General features: G+C 35.3%; 3 protein-coding genes and 1 long non-coding RNA gene across 4 annotated transcripts; 3 read left to right on the forward strand and 1 right to left on the reverse strand.

Moving 5' to 3' along the window:
• Positions 1-3,400: 3,400 nt before the first annotated feature.
• Positions 3,401-4,029, forward strand: LOC116006924. Its single transcript, XR_004095184.1, has 3 exons — positions 3,401-3,444; positions 3,536-3,632; positions 3,749-4,029. It is a non-coding gene; the product is annotated as an uncharacterized LOC116006924 (long non-coding RNA).
• Positions 4,030-4,062: 33 nt separating this feature from the next.
• LOC116006922 (L-galactono-1,4-lactone dehydrogenase, mitochondrial) lies at positions 4,063-7,587 on the reverse strand. Its single transcript, XM_031247443.1, has 6 exons — positions 6,973-7,587; positions 6,288-6,538; positions 5,840-6,025; positions 5,217-5,613; positions 4,768-4,908; positions 4,063-4,460 (listed from the first exon to the last, which is right to left on the reverse strand). Exons 1-6 carry the CDS (start codon positions 7,585-7,587, stop codon positions 4,311-4,313), a joined length of 1,740 nt encoding a protein of 579 aa, XP_031103303.1. The 3' UTR covers positions 4,063-4,310.
• Positions 7,588-12,053: 4,466 nt separating this feature from the next.
• On the forward strand, positions 12,054-16,110 carry LOC116006802 (UPF0481 protein At3g47200-like). The gene is made up of 3 exons (XM_031247293.1): positions 12,054-13,556; positions 13,662-13,684; positions 15,741-16,110. Exons 1-3 carry the CDS (start codon positions 12,166-12,168, stop codon positions 16,079-16,081), a joined length of 1,755 nt encoding a protein of 584 aa, XP_031103153.1. The 5' UTR covers positions 12,054-12,165; the 3' UTR covers positions 16,082-16,110.
• Positions 16,111-17,161: 1,051 nt separating this feature from the next.
• LOC116006803 (UPF0481 protein At3g47200-like) lies at positions 17,162-18,534 on the forward strand. The gene is made up of 2 exons (XM_031247294.1): positions 17,162-17,970; positions 18,054-18,534. Exons 1-2 carry the CDS (start codon positions 17,162-17,164, stop codon positions 18,532-18,534), a joined length of 1,290 nt encoding a protein of 429 aa, XP_031103154.1.
• The last annotated feature ends 1,472 nt before the right edge of the window (positions 18,535-20,006 follow it).

A 20,006-nucleotide genomic window follows, 5' to 3' on the forward strand; every position in this document is an offset into this window, starting at 1 on the left:
CATCGCTTGCCTCACATTGTACCAGAGCTGGCCAAGCCCATGATTCATCTTTTTTTTTCTTTCTTTCTTTCTTTTTTTTTTTAAAAAAAAATAATATTTTCAGAATATATTTTTATTTGTCAAATGGATCCTAAGAGATTTTATTTTTCAAATAATATTTGAGATAGGTAGATCAGATGGCAAGTTGACTTTAAATAAGTTAGAATATAGTGAGATTATTAGATATTATGGGTACTAGAATTAAAAAGAGGTCCAAAAAAAAAAAAGGATGAAGGGTTATGAGAAGTAGAAGCTAAGTAGGGGCTGTAGCCTATAGGGCACACATTTAGATAGATAAATAAATAAATAATAAAATATATAAACAAGTGGGCAACATGCTTTGAAGTGACGAGAAAATGACAGATTTCTTATTAAGGATATTATATAAATTAATCACTCTTATTAGAGCCATTGGGCATGATTACTTAATGCTGGATTCTAGCTTTATTGAAACTTTATTTAATTGTAACTTTCAAGCTGATCTCATGAAATTTTATGAAAATAGCATACATTATTTAATGAGAAAAAAAATGATATCCTCTAAATTTAACTTTTAATATTATATTTACATATTGATGTAATTATAAAACTCTTTATGTATATTAATTAGTTTGCTGTAAATTAATCAGTTTCACATGCAAGTTTAAAAAATTCATTAATAATAATTGGACAATTATAATTAAGTTGGGCAAGTTGTTGATTTGATAACACAATGTTTCAAGTCACGTTCGACTCTCAGTGAGAGCAACCTATTGATCTACTTAATTCAGTTGATTATTGACAACTTAAGTTAATTTATCCCCTTATGGATCTTTACTAGCTAGAGTGTATACTAAGAAACTAATAAGTAGCTCAAGAATAAAGCTATTTGATTCAGATTATGCAGCAAGAACTTTTTGGGTCATGATACAATTGCCCTTGCATGGGCACAAATTATATCGTAAATCAGAGTTTATCATGCATATTATGAATTTTGGTTTAGATTATGTATATTCAATTAACAAATTATATATTTATAAATAAATTGAAGATGCATAATATGTTAAATACACGTATGTACGTAATGTGGATCGCATTCACAATGCGTATGGTAAATATTGGTCCACGATATAATGATTGTTGGGAGGCTAGTATTAACTCACTTGGGCTTCATTTCTGATAAATCGTAAATCATGAGCCCAATTTGGTGAAGTGCCCAAATAAGGATGACTTTACAAAGGTCATTGGGCCAAGTGGTGAAATCATGTAATAGCACTGATCTGAGCAAATTTCATAGCCCCTTTAAACCTTGTTTTTAGTCCTTGTGAAGAAAGGGATAAAACTGGAAAAGTATGATCCATTCCTCAACTTGTGTTACTCTAAGTTGATTTTACCATAACCCTAAACTTAATAAAAAGAAAAAATATTTGCTGTCTTGTCGAGTATAGATATTATATACCAACAGTAAACTATAGCTTATTAAGATATATGGAAATACAAATGATAATGCTAAATTATGTTTCTTCACTTAACCAACTTGGTTGGCGTGAGTGACCATGCATTCTTATCCCTTAAGCGAGTTTGAACTTGCTCTCATATGAAAAATTAATCTGACCAACACTTGAGGGTACGAGTTTTGTCACACGTAACTAAAATGTTGAACCAATAATTAAAGTACATTTTTAGTATTTATATATCCATTGCCAATAAACTAACCTTTGCAACCAGGCATGTGGCAAGTTGGCAAGCCTCCAAAAGCACTTTGCTAATCAATCTCAATCTTCACAAGTGTTGCACTATCGATCTATAATCAACTTGTTTCACATTCATCTAGATTTTAATTATAAACAATTCCATCCTCATAACTCATCCCAAATGGTTTATTCAATTTAAGCACCTTCACGGTTAAGCAGTTCTCCATAAAGGTCCACATTGCTGTATGCCTTTTTCATCTTTTTATCTTCTAATTAATTTTTTAATGATTAGAAAAATTTATAATCAACTACACAAGAAAGGTAAATTGTATTAGAAAGATTTTGATTAATGAGTTAATTGAGAAAATGTTAGCAAGATTTGAATTCGTAACTTTTGTCAAATGCCGGCCGGTGCGCATAAGGAACCACTTTGAATATAATCCCCACATTCCAACGGCTATAATTCAAACATTGGTCTCTTCTCTCAAATACTGCTTACTGGACCATTGGATGCAGACAAATCTAAGCACTGCTAATATTATTATTGGATGGATTCTTGCAAGATGTGTTTTTTTATCCAAGGAGCTGAGTATTGTCTCCATGTTTTTTTTTTTTTTGAGAATATGAACGTAATACAGGCTGGAGCGTTCTAAAAATTAATAATTGAAAAGAAGTTAAAATAAAGTTTGCAGTCATTATTCGAGGGTGTGCACGGATTAAATCATGCTTCGCAATCCTGATTTGTGAATAACTACAATAAAATAATAAAACAATTTAAGTTGTCTATAACTTAAACTTTTTTCTTGAACAAACGTTAAAATGATACACATTAGTCATTAAGCATATTGAGTTTTAATCCTTTGTCCATCGTAATATAAACTTATCCTTAAAAATTAAAACCTTAAAATTGATTTACAAATATTCTTTCTTACCGACTTGTTAATCCCACGTCCGCATGGCTTTTCACCGTCTCCCGTTTTTCAACTTTTGCTTTTTGGAGGGCATCCATGATTTGATGATTTTGATAAACCGCCATTGATAAAATCAAGGAATATATTCCACATTAAAAAAAAAAAAAACATTAACTGAATTTAATGGTATCATTGTTCTTTACTCACAAACATCCTCAGCCGAAAGCAAAACGAATCTTGATTTTAATGTCAAATACATGCAAAGAGGAACACTCTAACTTGTTGGGGCTGCTTGTACATGTTCACATTCACATCTCATCACATTTCTAGAAAGTAGAAATTGATAAGAAAATATCTTATTTATTTACAATTAGATACTCACGCGTATTATACTGTTAAACTACAAAATGTTCTTAAATTCTAAAAATAACGCTGACATAAGATAAGAATTTTCTTTCTTTTTGATAAAAGGTTCTTAAAAACGAAATCTTTAAGATTAATAGCGGGTATTCGTGTTAGGTGTAGTTGAATTATGCCAAAAGGTAAAGCCAAAGAAATGTCAAACTGATATGGCTGCGGGTTGATTTTCTTGTAGATTCGAGAGATGTGGTTGCTGCATCAGTTGGAGGCGCCACCTTAGCTTATTCCCCTGGTGTGTATATATATGCTGGTAGCATTTGCATAAAGCAAAGGAACAATCAACAATACAAAATCATATCTGCATTGCATTGCCACACTTTCTTCTTGTGTTTTTTTCAGTCATCAGCAGCTTTCCACCATGAGAAAGGAAGCAGACCAAGTCACCCAACAACAGCCTTTAGGTATGCTATATATATGTATCTGCATGAAACATGTGCGAATTGTGATTATCTTCTCGATTTGGACTCATTTTTTTTCTTGGGGACTTGAAAGGTTATCCGACTGAAAACCCTCCAAGTGAAAAGAAGGAGAAGAAGAAACGTTGGGCGCGGAGCAAGCCCAAGGGAGAGCGAGGCTGTATTGAAGGATGGTAAGTTATTAGGCAACACTCAGTATTTTTTTTATTTTTTTTTTGAATGATGAGGGAAACCCATAGTCAGTATTCTGATTCCCATCTTGTGATCTGGTTTGGTTTGATTTGTGCAGCTTGTTTGCATTATGTTGCTGCTGGATATGTGAGATTTGCTTTGACTAAAGCTGAGGGGGCTGGAGTGTCTGAATCTCTTGATTTGAATTCCTTATCCTATACTACCACCAATGTTGTTTCCTAGGATGTAACCATAACTCTTAAGACTAAAGCTGTGTGTTTCAGTGTGTGTATGTGTGTTTCTTGATTCTACCCAACAGAGAGATGTAATGATGCATGTATAATTAGCCCTGTCTGTTTATTCAGAACTTCATGAGATTGTTACTTCAGTGAAATCAAAGATAGAAATGGTGCAAAAGCAGCAACAAAAAAATGCATAATCATGTGAATCCATTTTTATTCATAAACTTGGAGGCAATAGCCCTGTGAAAAAGCAGCCTTCAAGCATATTAAATGCCAAATCATATGAGTTTCTGTAGCATTTCAGTTAACAATCTAGCAAAATCATATACAAGTTTATAGGCAAGTATGCGCTTTTGTGCCTCAAATTCACAGATCAAAACGGGAAAGACCAGCATACCCGGACGCAATACGAAAGATAAACCAACCAATAGATGTCTATCACGACGAAGGGAACAGCTTTTCAAGCATGTTATTAGAAAGGATGCGATTGGGGTCCAGCTCTTGGCGTGCTCGGTTGTATTCATCCACAGGGAATTTCTTCCTTAGTCTCGCCTGTAGTGCTTGTAGTTCTTCCTTGTCTTTTGGAACCTGGATATATACAAGGATGGATTTATTGTTTTTAATGCAATTCATTTCCAACATCCAACGACACCGTAAAAAATCTCATTTTTGCCCTAATGCCAATTGAATATCTGCTTGCCATGGCACTCTAAAATGGTATGACAGAGTTGCACTCTCCCAATCAAACCATCCGGAAAACAAACAGACGGATTAAGTTTTTAAATATGATTGAAAATTATGAGATTGTCAAGTATGACAGTTTTAAATTTTAATCTATTGCTGTAAAGTAAAACAGAGATTGACAGTGGCATTTCCTAAATTGTTTGATACGTACCTCAATCTTGGCCCAATGTTCATATGCAGAATAATGATCCCATAAATGTGCTTGTGTCAAATGTCTGTAGTGGAAAAATTCCTCGGTTATATGTTTTCTTTCACGAGCATCCATTGTTGGAAGATACATGATTATCCCAACCTGAGATGTTGAATTGAAGTGAGAAGAAACGAAAAATAAAAAATAAAAAATGAAACGTAAGTAATACAGCAGAACCTTTGGGAAGAGGCAAAGAATGAAGACAAATTCAATTCACTGTTTAGATATGTGGATTACCAATCAACATTTTCTGGTCCCACTGATAAACATGCCAGGTTCTCATTGATCTTTAAACTATAATATACTCAAGATTATGTTTTTTATGCGTCAATTTGGAGCAATTAGGCTTCAAATCATGACAATCCATCTTGAAAAAGTAAATAAAGAAGAATCAAAAACTAAAAGGTTACCCATGAGAAAATATCATCATCCACCGAACTATAAGCCGGACTCATCAGGCTCTTGCTGCAAGCTGTCCATCTCTGCTCAATAGGTGCAGGAGCAGGTATGCTTTCTTTCTCTATAAGCTGCATTAGTTGCTCTATGAATTCCAGATCTTTCATGCTTGGTTTTGAAAGGGTACCCGCAGGAAAACAAGTTTCCGAGACCCATTGATGACCACCACAATCAAACCCTAAAATTTCATCACTCCACCCTACCCTGTACCCTTCTGACTTTCTCCAAAATTCGGCCTCAGCTTGGTTGATTTTTTTGACGTGGTCTGTGTTCAGTGGATCCAACGCAAGCAGTTTATCCCTCAATTCAGTAAATGATAGCTCATTTATTTCGGATTCATTTTCTGTACTTCTGCAAGTAAGAAGGGTGCAATGGAGATCAGTAGTATTATAGAAAGACCAAGAAATGACCCAAGTACGTAGGAAATAAGATTCTTTTGGAGGGATGATATGGACCTAACAATCTAGTACAACGAGTGAAATGGACCTAAAAATCTAGATAAGTATTTTGCTGAAATGGCATTTCCATAAAACCACCGAGTAGGTATAGTAAAAGCAACAAGAAACAGCTCTTGTACCTGTACTTCTTCAATGACTCTCGGTAGAGATCTTGTACATGTCCTACAGCTTCTTCTGGAGAATACTTCGGTTTATATTTTGGTGGACCCTTCCATTTTGAGATAGGATTGCATGTTACAACCACAACCGCATCAGTGTATGGAATGTGCAAATATTTCACATGCTTGTTCTCAGATAGCAATTTTCTGCAGTAAGCTGACACCATTTATTTACTATTTCAACAAGTTAATATGCTAATATAAACATTCCAAATAGTCTAAAATATGCGGCATGCAAGCTGACACACTTTTTGGCCTATCTTAGCTCTTACATCAAGCTCGATGAAGCAGACCAGATTTGAAGCTCATACCACAGAAAAAGAGAGAAAAACAAAAGGACGGAACATGCAAACAGAAAAAGGAAAAAAAAAAAAAAATTGATCACCAACTTTAGAAAGTGCATATTTACTTGTGATTTTTCTTAATGTCTTTCATGTTAGAGATATATGTGTGCTCAACAAGCTCCTGCCGCTCCACACACTGAAGTGTGACCTCTGCAACAACTCCTAAGCCCCCGAGTCCACATCGAGCTAGATAAAAGAGATCCGGATCCTTCTCTTCCGAAATCTCTATTGTGCCTTTTGCAGGAGTAACCAATTTCATGCTGATAACTTGCTCGTCAATTGGGGGCAGCCTTGCACCAGTTCCATGAGCACCAACCTAACACGAGGAGCATATACTTAAAACAGTTGCCAAAAAAAAAAAACTCACTAGAAGTCTATAAATCACTTGTCCAAACACACACACAAATGTTTATATGCCAAGTAGCTTTCAACTAATAAAAAAGTCATCAAAGCCATGGAAATTTTCATAGTATAGAGGTAATACAAGAGCTTAAGAGCACAAGAGAGCACCTTCCTCTTAATGCAGGAGAGTATACACTATACAGAATTAACTCAAATTCTTTAATATTAACATTAGCAACTTTATAGTTGATACCACACCCTATTAAAGATAGCATTGGGCATATTAATCAGCATGGTTTAAAATCAAATTTCACACTAAGGAAGCAAATTTCCTGCAATAAAATAAGGAACCCTAATAGCAAATGTTACCAAGATTTGATTTTTATCTATTTTTTTCACTAAACTCACTTGAACAATGCCACCAACTTGTTGCTCCCTTATAGATGCAAAGTTCTGGAGAGTGAGACCATGTTCCTTAATCGAATCCACAAGCTGCTGAACCCTAATGCCGGCTTGCACAGTGACCCTCTTCTTCTCTTTGTCCACTTCCAAGACCTTATCCATCAATCCCAAATTCACCATCCCAGCCCGTGTCAACCCGATTCCGTTCGGGGACAGACCCGAACCCACGGGTCGGATCTTCTGCTTCTTCTCATTGGAATCTTTCACAGCGGCCTCCAGCTCTTGCAGGGACTCGGGCTGGAGGAAAGTGCGGGTCTGGACCTCGTGGGTCCCGCTCCAATTGGTGACGGTGTGGAGATCCTCGGGCAAGGGGGCGTAGCGGAAGAGCTGGGCCTTCTTGTGCTTGGCGTCGGCGGGGAAGGGGAAGGAGTAGTAGGTGGCGGCGGCGCAGCCGAGGACGAGCACGGTGTAGCCGATGTACTTGCGGACCTCGGCGTCGGAGGAAGGGGGCTGAGAGGAGAGGGAGCAGAGGAGGCGCGGGTTAATGTGGGGATTGGAATGGGGGTGGGAATGGGCGAGGAGAGAGCGGAGGGAGCGACGGAAGTGATGAGCTCTGAACATTTTTGGGTGGCTATGGAGGGCTTAAAGAAAGGTTTCAGTAGAGCGAGAAAAGGCAATGGAAGGGATTCTAAGAGAAGATTTCGTCTTCTTGGACTGTGTTGTCAATGAAAGAGACAGACTTTATCCATTTTCTGGGGAGTGAGAACTGAGATCACACAGACGGCCGATGAAACTAAACACCGCCGCTACAAATTGAACTTTCCGTCAACACAATTTCATCACTTATGGGAACTTCTACTCATCTGGTAACTCCGCAAATCCGCAAATAACAGAGTCACTAAACTCGAATACGATCAAATCTTAGGAATTGAGTCAAAATTTGATTAAACTCAGGACCAAACTCACAATTTTTCCTAAAATTCATTCACTCAATTATAATTAGGGTAAATTATGATTAAATTCATGTCTCGGGATTTAATTTGACCCTACTTTGTGATCCTGATAAGTAATAGATTACAAAGAGTTAAACGAATTTATATTATTGATGACCGGTTCAAACTAATAAGATAAAGAAATATAAAATTAATAATTAGACAAACTTGTGATTGCTTTCATTAATCATGATATTTGATACATTGATGAGTGATATGTCAAGTATAATAATTTTAAGAAAATTATGTATTCATTGTTAATTATTGTAAAATATGGATTTTTTTTTATAAATATTCATGATTTTTTTATAGGACAATATCTATTCTTCTTAAGGTATAGTGGCACTCGGTGTCCCGGAAAACACTCTCACATGGATGACAGGAGTGGGTCCGATCCTCAGTGGAGTCAACTGTTGACTCGAACAGATATTACATTGTAACAGAGTCAGTAGCTTAAACTTGTATAAGATTTTTTAAATACAAATTTAAAAAAACTTTGTATTAAGCATATCGTGCACGAAAACACTTATTACAGCTCCTTCTCCTTAATTGCTTCCTAATTCCCTATGTTAACTTCTTTGTTGGTGGTGGCTTAGGAAGATTCCTATTCCTGGTCATAAATTTTCATTTGTCTTGACATTTTGCTGTTACCAGTACCAGTAGATCGAGTAAATTCTTTATATATGGCTATATCAAGTACTAAAAGTACTGTTTTCAATATAAAAAAAAAAAAGTACTCTTTTATAATGTAAGTTTAATGAAATTGTTTGGAGAATATGAGGCGGGAGTAAGAAAAGTGTGTCATAATCAACAAGTTTATTTTGAAATGATATGTAAGTAGATGGGTTAGACACTTATGAAATTGACAAGGAATCACTACATGATTAATAACGTGCACCAAGTAAAACCTCGTTTTCGAAGAAGATCAAGTTGAAAATTATATTAAATTTAACAAAAGAGAGTCTCTATGTTATATAATTCAAGCTTCTTAAAATGTTGAATATAAATCGAGTCAATTAACCCAACTAAACTAAAGGACAAATAATGCAAAGAACAAGAAGTATGTTCGGAAAGGACATTAGAGAATCACAAATCTTTGGTATTAAAAAATGAACATCAAAGTAATGGTGGGGATGGCAGAACCGTTTGTTATCTGTTCATAGCTACTTGAGTTAACAGTTGCCTCCATTAAGGCTCGAACCCACTCCCCTCCATGTGCAAGTGTAAATCGGGTGCCACTAGACCACAAGGTCTTTGACCACAATTATAGAGCTCTATATTTACAATTTAATAACTTTATATTCATCAGTATAATACAATTTTTGAATCTATATAACAAAATTGTGAATATAGAGTTCAAAAATTGTGAATATTGGGTAATGTAATTTTGTATATAGAGTTCTAAAATTGTAAACAAAGACCCGGATCGTAGCATAGCATAATTTGCATATACGAATGCAGCCCAATAAATCCAGAAAAACCAAGTCCAAAACAAATTCAAACTACTTTGACTAATAAAAGCATAGGAAGCCCACACCTTCAATTAATCCAAAATGCAATTTCAAATCCAGCCAAGAGTGAGGCCCAGAATCAAAATTTTAAATCTCAGCCGAAATCCACCTTCAAGTCCATGGAGTATTATCACTTGTTGCTTGTGTTCTTCTTCAATTCTATCAACTTTTGAGCAGAGCTATGTTGCTCTAATTCGCACAATTGATTCAAACTAGCTTCTTACGACGGGGGCAACATGCATTGGCATTTGGCAAGGAATTGAATAAACAAATTATGAAATTTCAGTACGTGCCTCTATATGTTGTAATTGTTATTTGGTTTAATATTTGGGTGAGGCTACTTTTATTTGGTTTAAATTTTGTTCTAGTAATGAGTCTAGGGCACATCCTCTAAAAAAAAAAAAAAAAAAAAAAAAAAAAAAAAGTGTGGACACATCCACATTCTCCATCTTAAGAAATCAAAAATTAAGATCTTAACGGTACTAATTGACTTGTGTGTACGCACGCGTTTAGAGTTATTATATTTATCTATAATTTTTTTTAAGTAATATTTATCCATACTTGATTAAATATGAGTCAGGCTATGTCAAATCAAAGAATAAAAATTATTGTTCCACCTGAGTGACATGACCCAATTTAAAAAACAGAGTCAATTTTTGTTTTGAATTAATTAAAACATGTCACCATGAGTAAAGAAGTAAAAAACAAAATAAAAAGTGAGGTAAAAAATGTATAAGAGAATTGCCCGTCAAGTATATAATTAATTAATAATTGCCTACCATTGTGTAGTTTTCACTTCACTTCATTGAATCTGTCAACTAATTAATATAAGAGAATGACAACTTTTCCATCTCTAACATCTAAATTTAATTGATTTGAAGATTTATTTTTATTTTTTTGGTGGCAGATTAATGTCTAAATTTATTAATAGTTTCAATCAATTAGAAAGAATTTTCCGATGTATGTATATAATATCGTAAATATCATTTATACGTGATAAAATTATATTTTAATTTACCAGTGAAGTATATAGATATGATTCCCACAAACATATACCATGCTACAAAAATTTAATTTCTAAAGCAAATATAAAATATTACTTGAATCAAACGCCCTCCGTTCTGGGCAAGTGGCGTGACCCATGGAGCAGAGTCCGAAGTAGACATTTTTGTCTTTGTTGTTTGGTTGACCATTGACTCATGACTTATGAGCAAGTAGCTCAGCGTGACCCTTGGAGCAAGATAGAATCTTAATTCTTAAATCACAACCACAATGAGATATTATATTTATTGCTTTGTCTGTTTCCTGGCCAACAATGAAAGAGATATGTACTGGACCTAAATAGTGGAGTTTTATTATTATTTTTTTGTGACTTTTTATCTTATTATCAAAGTACGTCTGGAGAAGAGGACTTCAATTCGTACATGTATATATGCATTGGTTGGTTGGTTGGTTCAGATGAGATGTGAATAAAATCACTACCCTAAGCTAGCTTTAATTTTAACATTATATTATATTATATTAATGGCATCGTCTTCAAGAAATGAGAATCCGGCCGGAGNAAAAAAAAAAAAAAAAAAAAAAAAAAAAAAAAAAGTGTGGACACATCCACATTCTCCATCTTAAGAAATCAAAAATTAAGATCTTAACGGTACTAATTGACTTGTGTGTACGCACGCGTTTAGAGTTATTATATTTATCTATAATTTTTTTTAAGTAATATTTATCCATACTTGATTAAATATGAGTCAGGCTATGTCAAATCAAAGAATAAAAATTATTGTTCCACCTGAGTGACATGACCCAATTTAAAAAACAGAGTCAATTTTTGTTTTGAATTAATTAAAACATGTCACCATGAGTAAAGAAGTAAAAAACAAAATAAAAAGTGAGGTAAAAAATGTATAAGAGAATTGCCCGTCAAGTATATAATTAATTAATAATTGCCTACCATTGTGTAGTTTTCACTTCACTTCATTGAATCTGTCAACTAATTAATATAAGAGAATGACAACTTTTCCATCTCTAACATCTAAATTTAATTGATTTGAAGATTTATTTTTATTTTTTTGGTGGCAGATTAATGTCTAAATTTATTAATAGTTTCAATCAATTAGAAAGAATTTTCCGATGTATGTATATAATATCGTAAATATCATTTATACGTGATAAAATTATATTTTAATTTACCAGTGAAGTATATAGATATGATTCCCACAAACATATACCATGCTACAAAAATTTAATTTCTAAAGCAAATATAAAATATTACTTGAATCAAACGCCCTCCGTTCTGGGCAAGTGGCGTGACCCATGGAGCAGAGTCCGAAGTAGACATTTTTGTCTTTGTTGTTTGGTTGACCATTGACTCATGACTTATGAGCAAGTAGCTCAGCGTGACCCTTGGAGCAAGATAGAATCTTAATTCTTAAATCACAACCACAATGAGATATTATATTTATTGCTTTGTCTGTTTCCTGGCCAACAATGAAAGAGATATGTACTGGACCTAAATAGTGGAGTTTTATTATTATTTTTTTGTGACTTTTTATCTTATTATCAAAGTACGTCTGGAGAAGAGGACTTCAATTCGTACATGTATATATGCATTGGTTGGTTGGTTGGTTCAGATGAGATGTGAATAAAATCACTACCCTAAGCTAGCTTTAATTTTAACATTATATTATATTATATTAATGGCATCGTCTTCAAGAAATGAGAATCCGGCCGGAGGAGGAAGAGGAGAAGAAAATGGTGTGATAATGTTGGGACCCCAAGAGAATACGAATAAGATACAAAGGATTCCATCTTTCTTGCGGGGCTCCAACAGCAACGAAGACTACAATCCCAAAGTGATTTCCCTAGGGCCATACCACCACGGCAAGCCGGAGTTGCAGCCCCTCGAGGGATTTAAGCATAAGGTGTTTGACAACTTCATTTTCGGCAGTCCCAAGGACGCTAATTTCTATAGGAAAAAAGTGTTGGAGGTAGTGGAAGAGGCCCGAGGGTGTTACGCTGCTGGGACCACAGATAAATTTGGAGATTCAAAGTTTGCAGAAATGATGCTTTTGGATTCTTGTTTCTTACTATTCTATATGCTATCAACTATGCAGGGTTTTGATGATTTCTGGTACCTCACTACCGTTCAGTTGTTTGAGAAGATTGGGTATTCAGGTAGTTTCTTCTTACAACTTGACACCTATTTGTTTGAAAATCAAATCCCCCTTTGGATTGTTGAGTTCTTGTTTAATGCTAGATTTGGTAGTACAAACATAGCCGGTGGGGTTTCCTGGAAATCTTTGCTTGTAAAGCATTGCCAAACAAGTCTTTTTGCTGAGGAGTATAGGGTGGGTGAGGATCTAAGAGATGAAAAACCACTTCATCTATTAGAAGCTTTCCACATCCACATGGTGGGCAATTGTGAAATGCTTTCATCCAACACCAAATCTGCAGGTAGGTGGCAAAAACTCAAGCCAATTAAAACTAATAACACGATAATAATGTTGCAAAAAGAGGCATTTGAGAAGTATAGTTATGTGTTCCGTTCAGTCATGGATCTAAAGTCAAAGGGGATTCATTTTGGGCATAGTGATAATATTTACTCTGTGATGAGCATCAAATTTGAGTCTTCCTTTGTGTATGCAAAACTAAAGCTTCCTATTTGGTATGCTTCCTCGTCGAGTAGAGTTTTCCTCACCAACATGATAGCTTATGAGCTCTCTCCCAACAGCTGGTCCCGCCTCGAGATAACTTCTTATATAAATTTCATGAAGTCGCTGATTGTTTACCCCAACGATGTGAAAGAGTTGCGGGAAAAGCGCATCATATCTAATACTCTCGGAGACGACATGGAAGTGGTGCAGTTGTTCAAAGGGCTGAATACTCATGGGATTGATAATCCCAACATTTTCTCGGAGGTGAAGCAGAAAATTCAAAAGCACTATGATAGCAAAGCAAAGACGTGGATGGCACAATTTGTATATACTTATCTTATAAGCCCTTGGTCTATAATCGCTTTACTCTCGGCTTTTCTTCTTCTTCTCTTAACTTTTGCACAAACTTATGTTGCCTTCGACAAGCCGGACAAGTGATGCATGCAAACTTCTTTCTACAGATTGAGAGCACGCAACATTATTGGTAAGGAATTGTCCATCTATATGTTGTATTATTTGTTATTTGGTTTGGTATTTAGAGTGATAACAATTTGGTACAGCTGTACCGTACATACTTATTATATACTCCGTATAATTTTCATCATTTTTAGTTATGTGTAATTTCTATTTTGTTTGAAATTAAAAGTGTTACATGTTTTTTTTTTTTTTTGTGTATGTGGTGCAAGTTAAGGATTATTAAATTTATGAACACTGAAGTTATGTTTTTTGAGTTCAACACTGAAGTTATGTTAGTTGTGTTAATATTGTTATATAATTTTATAATTGTTGTTTTCATATTGCATGCATATATAATGTTTAACTCTCATCAATAAGTGATCATACCAAGAGTGTTGAAGAGATAATGGATGGACACATATATGCTATATATACACTATACCTTATGCTATATGTGTGTGTGTGTGTGAGAATTTTCTTTTTACTCTAATTTTAAATATAATTATTGTATGTAAGACATAAAAAGTTTTTTAGTAGACGAATAAGTCACGTGTAATATTTTTAAATTAATTAAGTATAATACTTTTATTATATTCATAAAAATATATTAAATTTTATCTATCAAGTATTATAAGTCACACGTAGAATTTATCCATAGTAGACCAGTTATAAGGGAATAAACTCCTGTGGCCTACTTTTACAGTTTTACAAGTCTTCCTTGTACTATGCAAATATGGAAAACTACAAAGTGGTGATCAATGCAAAAGAATTATTTGTGTAAAAATAAATGCAAAAACTATTGGTAGGTTGCTGGTGAAAATAAATGAAAAATCTATTATTGGTGGGTTGTTGGTCGACATTAATTGATTATACTTTCATATCATAAAGAGTAGAGTTTTATCTAGGAAAAAATAATTTTAATCAATAGACTGTAGACTATATGCAATGACCACTAGTTGTTGCGCGATAGAGCAAATTGGGCAACTATATACTGATTATTCTCCGAGGGGCATCAAATTTGAGTATAATCTTCTGCGAGCAAAGGTTATGCTTCGCTCTTTAGATGCATCCACCGTAGCCCGTAGGCCAAGTTTTTCTCAAAAACATGATAGCTTAATGGCCTACATGCAAATTATTGTGTAGACCATGCTCCACATAACTGTGTGGGCCATGAATGCAATATACAGTTATTGTGAACATGGACCTGAGTCCACCTTGTAAGGTAGACTCGGGCTCATTGTATAATTTGTTTTTTAAAAGGCTTCAGGCTATGTTAGGCTAATTGTAAGCTCGGGCTTGAGCCTAACAAAAAGCCTACTTAAAGGTTCAGGCCTAAGCCCAAAACTTAAATTTTCATAGCAGGCCTAAACCTAATTTTTTAAAGCTCAACTCGACCTATTTCCATCCCTATTAGGTGTTAAGGCACGCAGAGCTTAGACCGAGCAACAGTGCAGTGCGGTGGGTTGAATGGGTTAACCAGAACATTGTGATTGTTAATAGTTTTTGCGTATGATACATATATTTAGATTGATTAATCCAACAAAATGCATAAAGCCTGGCAAAAGAATACTAAGCTATACTAATGATGTGTGTTGAATTTGCTTAATTAGTAAGCAAAGAATTGGTTCTAGACTGTGGACAATACGGAAAGGTGATATATAGATTATATGTGTGAGCAATATAATATATTTGCCTAATTTGTTAGGAAAGAATTGGTTCTTTAATTTCTTAATGAGCACCGCCAGCCGCAATGGATGCAGCAATTAATCAGTTAATTAACGTCTGGAGAAAGAGGATTTAATTGGTTGATTGAGAGCATTAAATGAATGCCAAGGCCATTATATTTCATCACCTCCTTGACCTCTCTACACTAGCTAATTAATTAAGCTAGCTAGGTGATTAATGGCGGATAATGAGATCCGGCTAGCAGTAGGAGACAGTAGTAGTGCTGCGATAACTGTAGCTGCGGCGACGCTAGGAGACAAAAAGAAGATTCTGATGATACTGTGAAGGGCATCAAATTCGAGTCAAATTCGAGTCTAATCTTCTGCGAGCAAAGGTTGTGCTTCCCTTTCTTGATGCATCCATGATATCCCGAGTTATCCTCCAAAACATCATAGCTTATGAGCTCTGCAACTACTATCGTACACAATTTGTGGTAGGTAGCTACATCAACTTCTTGAAATCACTCATTGTTTCTCCTGGTGACGTTAAGGAGCTAAGAGAAAAGAGCATTATAAGAAGTACAATTGGAGAGGACAAGGAGGTTGTCAAGTTGCTCCACGGGATAAACACTTACGACTTTGATAACCCCATCATCCTCAGGGACGTCAAGCATAAAATCCTAAAGTATTACAATAGCAAAACGAAGACGTGGATGGCTGAACTCGCCCACACTTACTTCAGAACCCCATGGACTGCTCTAGCTTTATTTGCTGCTACTCTTCTTCTTGTTTTAACTTTTTTGCAGACTTATTTCACCATTAACCCCCGCCGTCACTAGCTAATAGATCAGAGCATGCGCATATATAGACGGTGACCGAAGCAAGCATGCAGAAAACATTTAATTTATTTGGAGTGATATAATAATAGATTGAGTATGTACGTAGTAAAACAATACCATGTTGTAATTTCATTTCTCTACTGTGTGGTTTTAGATTTGGTACGATACCAATTTGCTTTTCTTTACTTTGGATTTCTATCTGTTTAGTCGTACGTGTGTAATTTTTATTTTGTTTGAAATTAAGAAAGTAACACAAAAATTTCATAATAACCATTCTAGTCCCCAACTACTTGCACATTATTATATATACAAAAGAGAAAATATCATTTTTTGTCCGTCAACTATAATACATGTATCAATTTTGGTCTTTGACTATTAAAATTTTCAAATTAGGTCCATGACTATTCAATTTGTATCACTTTTGGTCCTTGACTATTAACATTTTCAAATTAGGTGTATGACTATTCATTTTGTATCACATTTGGTCCTGCCGTAAAATTTTCCGGCCAAATTTCCGGCGAAGTCATCGGGGTGATTTGGTCCTGCCAGTAATAATTCAATTTTTTACTCATCTAGTAACAAAGTTGTGATTTGGTCTCCACCACGTCCTTTTGGTTAACTTCCTGCGCCATGGTGCGTCAAGTATAGTGACTTGTAGACGTCGCTAATCTTTCGGGGCCCTGGTGCCCCTCCGGCTCACCAAAAAAAAAAAAAAACAAAGTTTGAAACTTATTAGATACATAGTGATTGGATTGGAGATGATAGATGATAAGTCATGGAATGACTCATAATTGTGCTTCATTTTGTGTTAATTTTGCTTGAATGTTAGGTAAGTATGTGGGATGTCAGGATACAATGATTTATTAATGATAAATATTTGTTAATGAGCACCGCCGGCCGTAATGAACGCAGCAATTAATTAGTTAATTAAAGTCAACTAAGTTAAGGATGACGACGACTCAGTTACGTCTAGAGAACGAAAGGCTAGAGGATTTAATTGGTTGATTGAAAGCATTAAATGAATGGCATTATATTATATTTCATCACTTCCGTGACCTCTCTACACTAGCTAAGTCATTAATGGCGGAGAAGGAGATCCGGCTAGCAGTAGGAGGAGACAGTAGTGTCCTAAAGAAGATTCACAAACTTCCACGTCACTTGCGTTCCAAGGAGGACAGCGACGTGTACGATCCTAAAGTAGTGTCCATAGGGCCATACCACCACGGCAAACCACAACTGCAGCTCGTCCAGGGAATGAAGCGCAAGGTGTTGGATCATTTCATTTCCATTTCCAAGCAGGATTATGAGTTCTACTTTAAGAAGATGTTGGAGGTGGTGCATATGGCTCGGAGCTGTTACATATTGATGGATGATGAAGAATTTGATGATGACCAATTCGCTGAAATGATGCTGCTAGACGGCTGCTTCCTATTGAATTACTGCCTGGTGACCACCGATTACGGGGATGATGTTGCTACTAATAAAGCCCTGGAGTATTGCTCACCCCTGGATATTATAACCTTGGTTGACGCGGCTGCAGGGTGGTTGTTCATAGAACGCGACACCTTATTGCTTGACAATCAGATCCCACTCTGGATTATTGAGCTCTTGTTTAACGCCACATATGGTAATGCTAATCCCCTCCATACATGGAAACAACTACTTTCCATGACAAGCCAAGCAGCGGTTTGGGGAGAGATTGTGTACGAGAATGTTGATGAGCTGGAAAAACATATTATGCTGCAGCATCATGATGGAGCACCGCTTCATCTGTTAGAGTTTTATCATATGCTGATGATGGTCAGCCGCCCCTCCTCCTCCTCCTCTTCAGAAGCAGCAGCAGCTATAGGTAGCACCCCAAAAATGTCAACAAAAGAGTTTTCAGATGAGTACGCTTATTATTTCGTTCGGTCATGGATCTTAAATCAAAGGGCATTCATTTTAGCCGCAACTATATTGGTTATTCTCTCAGGGGCATCAAATTCAACTCTAATCTTCTGCGAGCAGAGGTTAAGCTTCCCGTTTTTGATGCAAACGCCTTTACCCGAGTTTACTTCCAAAACATGATAGCTTATGAGCTCTGCAACTACAGACGTACACAATTTGTGGTAGGTAGCTACATCAACTTTATGAAATCGCTCATTGTTTCTCCCCAAGACGTTAAAGAGCTAAGAGAAAAGTGCATTATAAGAAGTGCACTTGGAGAGGACAAGGAGGTTGTCAAGTTGTTCCACGGGCTAAACACTCATGGCTTAGAAAATCCCATCATCTTCAGGGACGTCAAGCATAAAATCCTAAACTACTACAATAGCAAAACGAAGACGTGGATGGCTGAACTCACCCACACTTACTTCAGAACCCCATGGACTGCTATAGCTTTTTTTGCTGCTACTTCTCTTCTTGTTTTAACTTTTTTGCAGACTTATTTCACCATTAACCCGCGAGGTCACTAGCTAACAGATCAGAGCACGCGCATATATAGACGGTATAATAATAGATTTGGTATGTAGTACAACAACAATACCATGTTGTAATTTCATTTTCTCTACTGTGTGCAGTGGTTTTAAATTTGGTACGATACCAATTTGCTTTTCTTTACTGTTGATTTCTATCTTTTTACTCGTAAGTGTGTAATTTTTATTTTGTTTGAAATTAAGAGTGTTTGATGTTTCTTTTTGTGTGTGTGTGGTGTAGGTTACGGAGTATTAAATTATGAACATTGAAATTTATATTGTGTTAATATTGTTGTATAAGTTTTTAGAGTTTTAATACATGTATTTTCAAAAAATTCTATTGATAAAAGAGTCATATAAAGTCCCGGCTCCTTCCCTCCCCTGGCCTTGGATTAAAATAAGAATATTGACATATTGAATTTATCATTGTTATGTTCACCTTTAAACCAATTCAACTCTAGAAAAAAAAAATCCAATTATTAATACCAAACCGACAGTAGTGCTTCTTGATTTTGATCAAATCGTTGAGAGCTCAAGAAGTATCATGGTGAATGCAAGTAAGTTCAAGGCAAACATAAACTTCCTTCTTCGATCAACTCCTTGCATAATCTCTGCCTCAGCTTCTATGCATGGTAGATTGTGACCCCTTTTGTGAAGCTGAAAAATTTGATCTTTTTGAAACCCCTTATTGCAGATTTCATAAACAAACATGTATTAGTGGTCTACTTTGTGAGGTAAATCATAATTCACGATATAATTTGCCTTGATGGGCGAATCATTATTTCATAGACCATGATCCACATATTTGTGTGAAGCATAAATAAAAAGTACGTTTTTAATATATTAAAAGTACATTATTTGTATACATGAAGTACATTATTTAAAAGTATGATTTTTTATATATTATCAAATAATATATCTTCAGTACACAAATAATTATGTTTAGTATATTAAAAAAAAGTATATTGCATGCATGGTTCACACAGCTATGTGGCTCATGGACTATGATTCACACAATAATTTGTCATGTTAGTTGGGCCAAGAGCTGGAAATATTTGGGCCTTAATTAAACGAATAGGCCAACTATTGGGCTCCAGCTTGTTACATTGTGTATGTGTTTTAAGTAGCCTCAATAGTGATACTCTCTTCTCAGAGCATCCTCATCAATGGGGTTATTTCACGGTATAAGAGGAATTTTTGTAAGTGTGATTAGGAAAGAGAAAATGGGAGGGGAGGAAAAATAATAATAAACAAATCTGATTTAAAAATAATTAAAAAAAACTAAAAAAAAAAAAAAAAAGAATGTCAGGCGCGCTTATTGCGCCTGACTAACAAGCAATTGGTTTTCTGGGGTACAGATTACTGTACCAATATTTCATATTTGCAGTTGCTTCCGTTTCTTCTCTTTCCTTCCATCTGATCTCTCACTGCCAGCAAAGCAAAAGTTGTACTAATCACCCCATATGATTCAC

The sequence above is a fragment of the Ipomoea triloba genome, chromosome 15, assembly GCF_003576645.1.
Source record: "Ipomoea triloba cultivar NCNSP0323 chromosome 15, ASM357664v1".
Classification (NCBI taxonomy): Eukaryota; Viridiplantae; Streptophyta; class Magnoliopsida; order Solanales; family Convolvulaceae; genus Ipomoea; species Ipomoea triloba.